The sequence below is a fragment of the Aedes aegypti genome, chromosome 3, assembly GCF_002204515.2.
Source record: "Aedes aegypti strain LVP_AGWG chromosome 3, AaegL5.0 Primary Assembly, whole genome shotgun sequence".
Lineage (NCBI taxonomy): Eukaryota > Metazoa > Arthropoda > Insecta > Diptera > Culicidae > Aedes > Aedes aegypti.
Window position 1 is genome coordinate 108,717,233 of NC_035109.1, and position 12,862 is coordinate 108,730,094.

The following is a 12,862-nucleotide window of genomic DNA, read 5'->3' on the forward strand; positions in this document are numbered from 1 at the left end:
TTATCCATTAACCACGCGGTCATTTTTTGTGATGCTTTGTCCGTACAAAATTTTTTAAATTTAGGTTTGCCAGACCCCACCTCCCCGCTTAATTAACACTTGGTTTATAAAAAAAAAGACACGGACACCGTCTTCAGCCATTTAGCTCAACAGACTGTAACTTAACACTAGACAACGGACAAGCATGCCCCAGTAGCACAGCGGAGAAACATTCCTGACGAAAAGTTTCAATGGCGGGAATCGAACCCACGCCTAATGACATGATGCGCTTAAATGTCTGACAGCACTAACCGCACGGCCACGAGGCCCCTTATGCATATGTTTAAGAGGAAATCAAAATTTTTGATTACACTCTTTATTTCTATTTATTTACTGAAAAAACTACGGAAGGTAAATCAAAATTAACAGCGAAGACATGTAATTGATCTACATAAATTGGCTTGTGTAAGTCCATTGAATATATTTGTGTGGAAACCAAACATTTAGATTACACTCATTTTTCACTAAAAATGACTAAAGATTAATTTCTAGTTTTGATTTACAGGCAGTCACAGGCAAAAGGCTTGAATAATAAGAATGTTTCTTACATTTTAAGCGTAAGACATTTTTAGTGTAATCGAGTAGTGTTTGATCCGTTGAATTGGTTGCATGCTTCTTTGTGGATGAGTGACGGAATTCGGATCGTGGCCAGTTCGCATAATATCTGCCGGTATCGATCATCCGTGTACATGTTCACGTATTCATTTAAAATTATATATTTATCGTTTACTAAAACGAATCCTTTCCCATGTCCAAACTCCCAAAGTTATCTTGTGGAAGTGCAGAGGACTCCTCGGCTTCCACAAAGCAAGTAACACGTCAACATTTCCCTCATATTCCCAAATTGACCTGCATTCGGACACAGCCGGCGCCGGTATTGTTTGTTATAGTAATGAGAGCACTAGTACTTACACATTGAAGATGATACTGATCCTGAGTACCATCTGTTGGTTCCCTGTGTAAGTACAGCTGTTCTTGCAATAACGGAGTAGCAACTGCGGGCGGTCAATCATGCTCATGCTCATGCTCACAAGACATTTTGAGTGTAATCTAAAGTAACTACTTATGTTTATCTTGAAAATTGCTTTAAATATTGATTTTCAAGCAAAGTTTTCAAAGTTAGTTAACCCAACTAGGATTATTCGTAATTCTATAAAGTTAAATAAAAAATTAAAGTGTAATAAAAAATTCTAGTTCTGCCAGTTTTTTCTGTAAAAGAAATTTTTGCTGTCACCATTTTTTTTTATTTTATGCTACACATGTGCACTTCTTCAACTAAGTTTCTTTTATTTATTTTTTATTGGCAATCATGTTGAAACCTATTTTTGCGTTTTTTTTTTGTTTTAAGTAAAATAAAGTTGAAACATGTATCTTTCTACTAAAACATACTGTTTCTGCGTATTCAAATTTATGTAGTGAATCTACATACAGTGCAGACCTGATTTTGTCAGCCCCCGATTTTGTCTGCCCCCGATTTTGTCTGCCCCCGATTTTGTCTACCCCTGATTTTGTCAGCTTTTTGACCCGATTTTGTCAGCCTATTTAGAACATAATATTGTTCGTCATGTTTTACCGTGCTTACATATAAACTGATCCCGTATAATTATATATGACTCCAAGAAGCGTCCATTCAATACGTCCCTCTACTTAAGAGCGTGATGTCATTTATGAACGACCCTCAGCTTAGATACAATAAAGGTTTAGCTTTGATTTAGATTGATACTATTGGGGTGTCGTCCACAAATTAGGTAACGCTCGGAAGGGGGAAGGAGGTAAGCTCAAGCGTTATGACTCATTCAAGATTTTAAAAACTTTCCATACAAAAACCGCTACGAAGGCGAGAGGAGGAGTCGAAAATCTACAATTTTAGTGTTAAGTAATAAATGGATGCTTAATAATATGAATTTGAAAACGACATGGGGCTAATGTCGAGATTAAAAATGATTTGAAAACGGTTAGTAAATGAAGAAAAAATGGTTATACATAAGAAAATTCGATATCAAATACCGTTCTGTCTCTAATTTCGAACACACTCATATTCTCAATACTCAATAGGATTTTGTTGAAATATTTCACTAAAATACGTCAAATTGCGCGGAAATGGAAATCAGTTGTGGCTCAATTGTGTTGTCTTTAAAACTAGTTTATATACTGGAAGTAGTATCGACTTCTTAGATCGATGTCAATAAAACTAACTCAGTTGACTTCGTTGGGAAATCATACATTTGACTACTAATTATTCATCTTCTTCTTTCTGGTGTTACGTTACAACGGGGACAAAGCCTGTTTCTCAGCTTTATGATGTTTTGAGCACTTCTTCTTCTTGTTATTGGTATTACTTCCTCACTGAGACAGAACCTACATCTCAGCTTAAATGTTCTTATAAGCACTTCCACAGATATTAAATGAGAGCTTTATTTGACAAATTTGCCATTTTTGCATTCATATATCGTGTGGCAGGTACGATTGTACTCTATGCCCAGAGAAGTCAAGGAACTTTCCACTACGAAAAGATCCTGAACCGAACGGGAATCGAACCCAGACTCCTTCAGCATGGCTTTGCTTTGTAGCCGCGGACTCTAACCACTTGGCTAAGGAAAGCTCCCCAAATTGTTGATAATTCATTCTTGATAAATTGCTAAGATAACTGAAAAAAACCATTAGAGTCTCTAAATAATGTCCTACAAGACGTTCTGAAGAAAATACATGAAGAAATTCGAACCGAAACTCAATATTTTTAATCAAGATTTGAAGAATCCATGGAGATTAGGCAATTTTATTTAAAAATTCATAAGAGAAATGTTTGAACCGCAACAAAAATATTTTAATGGAATACTGGAGAAATTTCTGGAGGAACTTTATGAGGAATCCTAGGTTAAATTTATCCAGAAATTCTAAGGAAAGTTTATAACAATTCCTGAGAGTCTGAAACTTTAAAAAAAAATCTTAGGAAAATGCCTGGAGTAAATAAAAAAATTGGCTTAGGGATCATTGTAGGGTTTCGTGGGAAAATGATAAAACGATTTTTTTTCCAAAAACTCTAGAATAAACTTTTGTGGAAGCTCGAGGATTTTTGGGACCAAAACATAATAGTTTCTGTGGGTTTTTTTAGCCTATAGAATGTTGAACCAGGATTAACTGCAGCAAATTAAAAAAGAGACTTAAAAGACATTTTTTATTAAAATAGATACTTTAGGGACCTTTACCAAAAAACTAGCATTCAAATAGTGATCAAGACTCTAAACAAATTTGCTTGCCTGAGAAATGGTCTATTTTTCGTGCCTGTTGTATTTGTTGCTGTTTTCCTGCAAAGTTTATAATTTTTGGACATGCAAAAACACCATTCATAAAAAATGGCAATCTTATGTTCTAATTCCTTGTCCAAACATGTTTTATGCTAGTTAACTGGCGTTTGATAGCGGTGCAGCCGAAAAATTTTTTTTTTCAAGGAAGTTTTGTGCAGAGTCTATGCTCATATTTTTAAATTTTTGATAATGGTTCTCACTTCTTCCAAATCAGTCTCCCAGGAATTTTCGAAAACGTTCTCTTGATTGAGAATATTCTCGAAGTCCTGAGTAACTTGATTTTCAATTGGACTAGTAATAATTTGTTTTCCTGTTTCAATGCCGGAATTTGCTTTGAGCCAGTGTCCAATTGAAAATTTTATTTTCAAAATGTTTGTTTCCTTATTGTGAAAATAGTTTTTTTAATGTCTTTTTGCAATTCCTGCCCTATATTTTTCATAGCAGGATAGCAAGTGCGTTGAAATTGCCTTTTCCACACGTTTTTAAGACGGATCAGGAGTTTAAGATCATCGGCTGTAATCACAGATACAAATTTTGGAATTGGAATGGCCCTGGATTCAACAATGGTATTTGTTAAAGTTTCAAGAGCATTGTCATCATCAAGTTTTGTTTGTAAAGAAATGTTAACATCAAGATTAGAGCCAAAATATGTTTCATATGTATTACAGTCAGCTCGAAAATAATTGATAGTGGAGCTGAGAGGATTGAGAATCGCTTCATGGGATTTTTGAAATGTAACAGGGACATGATCAGAATCAAAATCAGCATGAGTAACTTATTGGCTTTAAAAATGACTAGAGTCGGTTAAGACCAAGTCAATCGTAGATGGATTTCTAGAAGAGGAAAAACATGTAGGGCTATCAAGGTATTGAATTCAGAGATATCCTGAATAGCACTCAGCAAATAAAATTCTACCGTTGAAACAAAAAAATTTGACTTATTGCGAGTCAATTTTCGCAAGTCAGTTTGGAGCATTGAAAAGGCAAATAGGCAGCTATGATATATATTTACCAAAATGTGCTTCAACAGAAACACCAAAAGTTTCAAAAACTTCTAATGACAAAAATATTCGAAGTTTGATTGATTGCAACTCTCCCACATGCCCCATCAAGTCGATCATTACGATAAACAAAAAAGTTAGGATCTCTTTTGAGTTTGGATCCAGGTTTTAAATATGTTGCAGTATTAACTGCTATATGCACGTTATTAGCTGTAAGAAAATTGAACAGCTCGTCCTCTTCACCATTCAAGGAACGAGCATTCCAATTTAAAAAATTTAAATTATTATTTATTGGATCCATTAGAAAAACGCAATCCAATAACAATTTGATTAGTAAATTTTACACCTACTTAGACTGCTTCAGTCATAGTGGTGGCTTTGAACATTGCGTCAATCATTCGATTCAATTGTTCAGTAAGAAAAAAAATATAAAAGAGGCAGACATATGACTTGAAGTGGATACATAATCTGATGATTTTCCTATAGAATTTTCGGTTGACGAAGAAGCGGAGAAGTTGCCTGTGGCAGCAGCGTTTTTTTTTTATTTGATTTGAAACATGTAGAACAGTTGCTCGTAGTATGAAAAGGGGAGGAGTTCAAATTACCTGCTACGATATCGGCGAAGGGCAAGCCCAAAAATTTGACTTATGATTGCCTCCGTAATTGGTGCATATGAACTTATCGGTATCTACGGACAGACGTCCCTAGCGTGAGAAGAACCTCCGCAAATCATGCATTTAGCATCCATGCGATAATTTTTTGTACCATGACCCCACTTTTGGCACCGACGGCACTGAGTGGGGCTCTGGTAATTTCCTCCAGGTTTCTGGTTCAACGAAAAATCGGTGGCACAAGTCCAAACTAAGATGACAAGTACTGTTCTATTGCTCAACATTTCTTTAAACAACATACATAATTAAAGCAGTAGATGAGAACCTTATTGAATTTGAATGAAATAAAATTCAGGGTCCCTGAGCACGTGCGAACACGGATTCGTCAATCAATAGTAACATTAACCATTAGACATTGAATAGAAAAAGAGGCATTCTCTTTGTATGACCAAAACTTCTGGGCGGTCGATCGATTGTTCTTCCACGACGTTGAATGCATCATAATCAATGGGAATGTTTCAAATCAAACTATGGATGGTAATCATAATTTGCTGATTTACGATCATTATCCGTTCAGCGCCACGCCGACATTAGACAGTCAAACTTTACGTGTCTATTTTATTGACAATAAACTGACGTAGCAGCTTGGAATACAGAATAAGCCTAGGCATTGTACCAGAAAAAGTCTCGCATTAATCAGTAGGGTCAAGTGAACGCCACACACGGTGTGCGATCGCTACAAAAAAAAAACGTTGCGATGTTTGACCATTCACTTATCACTTCTCACGCCACCAAACCCGTTTCTCAATTATTATCTGCTCCAGATTCATCAACTGAACCGAATAGAATCTCTAACCTCCGAACTCCACTCGGGGTCCGGTTTAAATTTCGTACGTAAGGACTGTAACGAACTGCCTTGGAAAACGCAAACTCATGTGTCTCTTTAACCCTTAAAATCCCGAGACGATCCTAGAAATTTTTAAATGGCCGCAACTCGGAGACTAGTAGATCAATTAATTTAAAATATATTTTGAAGTAAATGCGGTTAGTTGGTCTAACAATCCTTGAGTGAGACAAACCCCCATGCCACTCCTTTTTCTAGATAACGATTGAAAATTGGCCTAAACGGATATCTCAATATCCAGATGAGCTAAAAGGATGTTTGAATCTTACGAATTTAGTTCGTCACAGTTCTTAAGCTTGTACCCGTGCCATAGAACATTTGTTTTCGATGGGCATTTTCAAAGCCCCCCCTATCATCACTCATCACGCAGACGCAGAAATGTTTTTCGTCATGTCGAGTTGTTATTATATGGTTATCTCGACAAGAGTCTCAATGGCAGTCCATGGAGACTCTCGGTCGGCGGGCGATTAATCGGTCAAGGAGAAACCGCCAAAAAATCTATCCACTAGCTCGGGCAGGTCGCACTGACTGTGAGCTTATGGGAATCCGAATTGAAAGATGATCTTCTCCTCGAGTCGCGATGTCCGTAAAAGCATTGCTGTCCCATATAGAAAAAATAGTTGTTAAGAAAATGACGCTCAAAGTTTAAAGTCTTCCTACTTCCTCAAATGTTCTAGTACATTTCCGCAAGTCATATTGATTTAGCAGCAATTATTTGTGCTCTTGATTTGAAAATGGACTTGAACATAATTCAAGTTTTGCTGTTGGTATTGAGGTTCATATGGAGACTTTCAAACAAAATGTGTTAATTTTTATATGCGTAGTCTTTTTCTTCTATTTTTCTCTCTGGTATTACATCGCAACTGCGACAAAGCATGTCCTAATGAACACTTCCACAGTTAAACACTAAGAGCTTCCTTTGCCAATTGAGCATTTTTACATGTGCAATTCGTCTCTCTACATAGATTCCAATATGGGCGGTAAAGAGTATATTGAACCATGAATGTTGCAACGAAAAAATAATGATAATTCAAAAATCCATATGGGACAGACATGCATTAATGAGCAACGCGATCCTTCGAAAGTCACCGTCCCTTCCCTTTCGGGGTCTTCCTCGTGGCCCGTGCAATATAAACATTTCAATAGATTTTCGGCCCGGCTCTTATCGTAGTCTAGAAATCGTCCGACTGTCAATCTGATTGGCCAACAGTTATTTGTTATTGTCATAATTTCTGTTTTGTTAATATTTCATTTTCGGACCTCACCTCGACGTCCAGCCCGCGTGCCGAAGTGGAGGGACGAGAAGACGGTCCTCGGTCCTCAGCGCTCGTGCGAACCAGGGGTTCTCAAGTTTGAGATTGCACTGAAAAAAAACTCCTTTCTCAGATTAATACCTACCAACATTCTTTTGAACGCTGCTCTTTTACTTTTTAAAAAGACACCAACACGTTAATGCTTCCAGTGGACGATTTGCCCTTTGAATGAAGCACCACACTAGACAAGGGACTACCATGCAACGCCCAGTGGTCCAGGAATCAGTTTTACGCGGAAAGATGCATTTTGAGCTTTAGAATAAAACATTAGACGAAAATGGACTTCTACAAAGTTGTTTGTATTAGTAAGGCCCTTTGTTTGGTGTTATTGAAATTTAGGGTGGTGCATGTTTTCATAGATGAGCGGTTCCACGCCGTTTCGCAAACCCGATTATTTTTGTATTTTTTGAATCGCCAAAATAAAATATTTCTGGAATGGAGAAACACGAAATATGTTTGAAAAGGGCCTATTTTACTTTTGAAAATCTTTTTCATCTACATAAATAAAAATGGAATGGTGTTTGTATGTCACGAAATGGCTTACGAACGGGTCAGCGGATTTGGATGATTCTTTCTCCATTTTGTTCGTCATGTGTTCCGACGAGTTTGTGTGTATAAAAGTTCCATGACATTCACCAGGAATGTCGGAAAAATGAGAGTGAACGGAACTGTCATTTAATATGGGACGATTCGTAGCGGTTTTCAACAGCCTACTTGATGGCAAGACGAAGTTTGCCGGGACCACTAGTTTTATATAAATATGAGTATATCTCGAAATTGATGCAACCTAGAAAAAATTTACTTTGGTACTTTTCGATTGCAATTTTTCTGTACTTTCAAATAATTACATAAAAAATATTGTTTTCCTCTATTTCGATTTTTTTTTCAAAATCTGTAATTTTTTAAAAAATCATAACTTTTTTGTCCATAATTCTTCCATTTTGAAACATTGTGCAATAAATCACATAAGTTATCCCCTAAAACATATCCAAAAATAAAAAAAAATCAAAACTGCATTTCTGGAGAAAATCGATTTTAAAATTTTGTTTTTGAAATAAAAAATAATCTGTAACTTTTTTACCGTGCATATTTTTCTCCATATAGTCCTAAGCAATACCTACAACTTTGTAGAAGATCTCAAATCGATCGAACAAACCGTTTTCGAGTTACAGTTTTTTTAAGATTTGCTATGCATTTTCCGATACGTCCTTCTCAAAAATAAGGCGAGGTTCAAAATGGCGGTCGGAAAATGCATAATGGCATTTTTGGTCATAAAGAATCTGTATGCAAATTTTCAGGCGATTCTAAAAATACAAAAATTAAATTAAAAAAAAATTCGTCATGTTCGGTGGAATTGCTCATTATGCATTATGCACTTTCCATGCATATGCCATTATGCACTTTCAGACCGTATGGCTACCAGAGCCAGTCTTGCCAAAGAACGTGAACATCCGATAAAAAATGCTAAGAAACTATATGATTGGGCTCAAAATCTGAAAGAAGAGCAGCTTACACAAATCTTCTTTTGTTATTCAACTACTGAGGAATATGATATCATTGAACAAGAACTTAACCAACTATTTTCAAGTGCAAAAACAGTCCAAGGCACTCAGAAATATCACTCGTTTATCCCTATCTCTGAAACACAAATTGAAGTTAGACAATTTTCGAGCTGTGACGATAACAAGAAAGTAGTTGATATAATTAAGAAACAAAATTGCAGTATATATATAAAAAAAACAAAAAAAAATAATAATAACAAAAAAACTCTTTCTCCATGGTTGTACGATCTTGCCGCGATGAGAGGGCTTTACCCATTATCCGGGCTTAGCCCAGGGGACCAAAGGTACACCGTTGTGATAGAATCACATTTTTAATGCCACGTTTAGATTTACCGTGTATATCTCGGAAGTGATGCATCTCAGCTAAATTTTACTTGAGTATTTTTCGATAGAATTTTTTCATATATAAAAATATATAGTTATTTTTCTGTACTCAAAAAAACGCACCAAAAATATCGTTTTACATAAATTCGTTTTATTTATTTTTTTAAATAATTTATTTTTTATCCAAAAATTTTCCGTTTTGAGGCATTGTGCAAGAAATTACAAACAATATGCTGCAAAACATATCCAAAAATTAAAAACATCAATTTTGCGGTTTTTAAGAACAATGAACTTCAAATTTTCATTTGAAAATTTTGTTTATATTTTTTTTACCGTGCATACCTTTTTTTTTTTCTCCATATAGTCCTAAGCAATACCTACAACTTTGTAGAAGATCTCAAATCGATCGGACAAACCGTTTTCAAGTTACAGTTTTTTTAAGATTTGCTTTGCATTTTTCGATACGTCCTTCTCAATAAGGCGAGGTTCAAAATGGCGGTCGGAAAATGCATAATGGCATTTTTGGTCATAAAGAATCTGAATGCAAATTTTCAGGCGATTCAAAAAATACAAAAATTAAATTTAAAAAAAATTCGTCATGTTCGGTGGAATTGCTCAGACATGGCATAACTAACTTTTTTATTTGTAGAAATTATATTATACATGCTTCAGCAAAGTTGTAGACCATTCACTTTCAAGCCCAAAATAAAAAGTTTTTGTGTCTCTTAAATTGACCGATTTTGAGCTTTTTTTCTACGGTGACATAGGGTGGTTCGAACAAAACTGGTTTTCTGGCTCTAGAGTTTTCAATTCAAATTTCTCATCAAAGTAGTCTATGGAACACTTTTAGAGCTTTGAAAAATGCGTTATTTGGTGAGTGAAGAAACTCGCTATCTCCTTCCGTTTGGGAGTAATTGTTGTTTTTCTCTCAAAAACATGCCTATTTTGGTTGTGAATATCTTAGATTGGGGCAAACATAGAAAATATCTTTTGATGGCATTCAAAAGACAAAATACAAATGAATATTATTTAGAAAAAATTACAGATGTGTTATTTTTGTAACTCAAAGCTCTAAAAGTGTTCCATAGACTACTTTGATGAAAAAGTTGAATTGAAAACTCTAGAGCCAGAAAACCAGTTTTGTTCGGACCACCCTATGTCACCGTAGGGAAATAGCTCTAAATCGGTTAATTTAAGAGATACCAAAAAACTTTTTTTTAGCTTGAAATTGAATAGTCTACAAATTTGCTGAAGCATGTATAATATAATTTCTACAAATAAGAAAGTTAGTTAGACAATTTCTGTGAAAACATGGTCCACCCTAATTTTCAATAACACCAAACAAAGGGCCTAACTAATACAAACAACTTTGTAGAAGACCATTTTTGTCAAATGTTCCATTCTAAAGCTCAAAATGCATCTTTCCGAGTAAAACTGATTCCTGGACCATAGTGCAATGTGAACGATTTGGAAACCCCTGACCCGAATCATCACTCTAGAAGAGTATGCAACAACAACAATAACAATAACAACGACAAGGTAATTCACTGATGAATGATCTCTATTTGGACAACGATCATTGATCACCACCACTCGCTCGCTCGCTCGGGAGACGGAATGACCCGCACCTTCTGATTGGCCCACCGTCCGTCCGCGTCATCTCTTCGGAGGAATTTCTTTTTTTCGGACCCGCTTCAGCCTTCAGAGATCTCTATATTAATCCTCGAGTGCTCAATATTGGTATTTGGGATTTCTCATCCTCATCCCCTCGCCATCCTTTCCCGCGTTCAAGCGATGACTATTATGTGTATCTCTGTAGAGCTATGAGATATCACCGCATCGCATCATTCTTCTTGACGGATTGTTTACTTTTCGACTTTGGGATTCGGATTTGACTTGCCGTGTGCAACGATCATTGGCCATTAGATGATCCATGATCCTATAGCGCTGGAGTTGACCTTCCCCGTGGGGCTCTCGAGGAAAGATCGATCTCTTCGCCGGCTTTGTTGTTGCCTACGCCAAGCTTTTGAACCAATATATCGTTTTGACGCTTTTGGGATGCGTCGTCTTCTTTTGGCCATTTGATCCGCTTCTCATTTCTTGCCATCGAGCGGTATTTGGTTTGTCAGAACGCTCCGGGGGGTTCCTGCAGTTTTTCTACGATTATTATCCGATATCATTCTCCGTGGCATTTCAACTTGCATTGCAACAATGTTACAGGTGAGGGGGCTTTTAAAAGCAATGATCGATTCGGTGAAGTTTAAATGTTCAATCACATGCACCTTTTGTGTGCATAGTACTCTTCTAATTGAGGTTTTAGAACTACCTTAAGTCATAAAGCAAAACTTCTAAGTGCTACTTCCATACCATTTGATCCCTTTTAAGCTTTCAGTTGGATCCGTTGCGAACATAAACTGTGATCATCGCTTTTGGACTTGGGTCTAGGGAAAAATCTCTTGATAGGTCACTTCTGACTATTCGTTGAATATCGTTGTCAGCATTTCCCAATTTAGAGGATTTAAACAGGAAATCTTGAGCTCCATCAGACCAATCAAAGTTGATGTAATACCAAACAAAAATCTCTTCTGAGGGTTCAAAATAAAATTTTGAAAATGATTCTGATGCTTCCTTCCTGGTATACTTCTGATGGATTTCATAGAATATCCAATGTTGAATTATTGGAACAAATGTCGAATAAATTCATTAATAATTTTGGATGTACCACAAAAATCAATTTTGTACTGACCTGGTTAAAAAGCGATATGAAATTGTACCTCTTTCTAGTCTCATACTGATCTTTTCAAGATTCTTCAATACAAATTCTTCTAAACTTTTTTTCATATTTCCCCTCTTTATTCCAGATTCGACGCCAACAAATCAACCAAAGGAGCCTCCAAGCTGCGGCGCGATCTGATCAACTCGGAGATCGCCAACCTGCGGGATCTGTTGCCGCTGCCGCAGTCCACCAGGCAGCGATTATCCCAACTGCAGCTGATGGCACTGGTTTGTGTCTACGTGCGGAAGGCTAATTACTTTCAGCAAGGTAAGAGAAGAAGATTTTGTGCTGTAGAGAAAGAGAGGTGTTGCTGTTGTTTGGCAGCGTTGTTCGGTTTATCGATATCGGTTTATTAGATCGGGCCGTGACATGGGAGGGAAGTACTCTGTCGAATACTGCCTTGTGGATGATGCTCTAGGATAGGGTTAGCCAGCAGTATTTAAGTTGAAGAGCGTTAATCTCTCGCTGCTTGTTTTAGTCAGTGTAAAATCAATTATCGGAAACGGGATTGTTAACGATTTGTCTGCTTGTTGCTACTTATGCTTAACTATTGCTACTTATGCGAGCGAATTTGTTAGAAACTCTAAGGTGTTTTTTTTTTCTTTTTTCTTCTTCTCTTTGGTATTTCGTCCTCACAGGGACAGGGTCTGATTCTCAGCTTATGTGTCCTTATGAGCACTTCCACATTTATTAACTGAGAGCTTTCTTTGCCAAAATTGCCATTTATGTATTCGTATATCGATGATACTCTATGCCCAGGGAAATCAAGGAAATTTCAATTACAAAAAGATCTTGGACCGACCGGCAATCGAACCCAGACACCTCCAGCATGGCTTTGCTTTGTAGCCGCGAACTCTAGCCACTCGGCTAAGGGAGGCCCCATAAACTTGCGTATCAACCCAATAAATCTACAGTCACAGCTCTTAATGAACTGGTTACAAGAATAGAATCCACGCTTCACAGAAAAGGAATAGCTCTTATGGCATTTCTGGGTATTGAAGGACCGTCCTATAAATCTATTGAACATT

At 36.7% G+C, this 12,862-nt stretch overlaps 1 protein-coding gene across 1 annotated transcript in view; it reads left to right on the forward strand.

Moving 5' to 3' along the window:
- The window catches only part of LOC5570162 (neuronal PAS domain-containing protein 4), a 201,156-nt gene that overhangs the window by 63,308 nt on the left and 124,986 nt on the right, over positions 1-12,862 (forward strand). The window contains exon 3 of the mRNA XM_021850707.1: positions 11,920-12,101. Coding sequence (XP_021706399.1) covers positions 11,920-12,101 — 182 coding nt within the window. The remainder of the gene's footprint in view (positions 1-11,919; positions 12,102-12,862) is intronic.